General features: G+C 31.9%; 1 protein-coding gene across 1 annotated transcript in view; it reads right to left on the bottom strand.

Annotated features, from left to right (window-relative positions):
• Window positions 1–1,483, bottom strand: part of RHAG (Rh associated glycoprotein) — a 34,225-nt gene extending 32,742 nt beyond the window's left edge. Inside the window, exon 1 of the mRNA XM_007936159.1 lies at window positions 1,330–1,483. Coding sequence (XP_007934350.1) covers window positions 1,330–1,483 — 154 coding nt within the window. The remainder of the gene's footprint in view (window positions 1–1,329) is intronic.
• Between the last annotated feature and the right edge of the window lie 322 nt (window positions 1,484–1,805).

Raw genomic sequence — 1,805 nt, 5'->3', positions numbered from 1 at the left:
ATATATATAAATATTATATACACATAAAATTTTATATGAATATATATATATATTTCTTTATTTACATGTGTACCAGGCAGTTATATCTTAGAATAAAAGGATCATGTTGGTTTATCTTTGTATAAATTTGATGTTACACAGCAAAAAATGTTGATTAAATGAGTAAATGGATGAATAAGTGAAATGTGAAAAATCACAGAGGGTTGAAGGTGAACAGAATTCTGCTCTGTTCAAGTGATCATTAACTTTCAACTTATAAAGCATATTTAATCGAGGGCCCTTTTGGATATCTGTTTAAAGTGTAGGAAACTAGACTTGGATTCTGTGTCTCTGAGTTATGATGTTAATTCTGCCCTTAGTTTGCAGTTGTGCATTTTGACTAAGTCACTTAGCAGCTCTACATCATAACTGTGGATAACAAATGGAAAATAATTGTATTAACTCCCTCAAAAAGCAGCAGGAATGATAAAACACAGATCAAATTATTTTTGAGAAGCCTTAAACCTATGCTATAAAACTAAAATAAGGGTTTCTACTATTTGAAATACTAAAAAAATTTACTTTATTTAAACTTAATTCAAAAACAAAATATGTATATGATGGGGATCTACTACTACCTACCTCCCTGGTTAATGAAGTAATGAACATGCTTGCTGCTCAGTAAATAGTAGGTATTATTGATATATGAAATATCTTATAGATTGTACTTCCAAACTTGAAACTTTAATGCATTCTATCCTCAGTCACAATTGAAGGGAAGGATTCTTATTTTAATATATATTATGTGTGTTCACATTTTCTTTTTTTTTTAATTTCAAAGGGAAAAATGGTATTTCTTTCAGAATATTGTAAAACTCCAAGAGCATCTTTTTCAACCAAAACTCCATTAACTTCTTATATCAAACGAAACACCCCTTCTTATATCCTAGGATCCCAACATGTAATCCAGGGTCTTCTCTCACTACTCTATTTTGTTTCTATTCCGTCTTCCAAAGTTCCCTTTGGCTTTCCTATGTGTGTGTGTCACATTTTTATACCTTATAGAACTAATGTTCAATTCAAGAGAATAAAAAAGATCTTTTACTGACAAGTAGACAACACTAACAATTATTTTGATTATCAGTTTCTTGTTCTAATATCTTAACAGAAACAGATTATAACCGAACATATAATGATAGGGAGCCACAGCAAAAAAAAACATATAATTATCACCTAATTCTACAAGGAGCTCATATGTGGAGCTCAAGAGGTTAAAATATTTAAAGACTGAATTTTCTAAGAACCTGAAGAGCCCAAAAATATAAAAGAAGAAGTAGATTGCATACTTACAAGGATATAACTCAAGGAATCTGTCGGAGGCTACTGACTTGGAGTTGTTGAAATGTTGGATGTTCTGATCCGTTTCATACTGAACAAATAATCCAAATAAAATAATCATAGCCACCTCCAGGGCAAGGGCCATTAGAGGGAATTTGAACCTCATGTTTGGGGCAAAAGCCAGAGACACACTGAGGGCTTCTTAGGCTGTGGCAGGTTGATAAGAACAGAGGAATTGCTCTATGTGAATTTGGCTGCATGTTTAAGGCACTTCAATGACATGGCAAGAAGGAAAAAAAGCGAGCAACACTAAAACATCCCATCCATTAGGAACATTATGCTTTATAATCTAATTGTTGTGCTCATTGTTGGTTTGAATAATATACAATATAGATTGGAAGAAGCCAGGTGATGAACTTGACCTATTGTACAAAATGTCTAGAATTTTATTTAACTTAATTAAGCAGAAATTTGTGCTTATTCTCTAC

The sequence above is a fragment of the Orycteropus afer genome, unplaced genomic scaffold (assembly GCF_000298275.1).
Source record: "Orycteropus afer afer isolate SDZICR_OR568_19922 unplaced genomic scaffold, OryAfe1.0 scaffold00034, whole genome shotgun sequence".
NCBI lineage: Eukaryota > Metazoa > Chordata > Mammalia > Tubulidentata > Orycteropodidae > Orycteropus > Orycteropus afer.
Note: the sequence above shows the minus strand (reverse complement) of the source record. Positions and strands in the feature narration are given on the sequence as shown.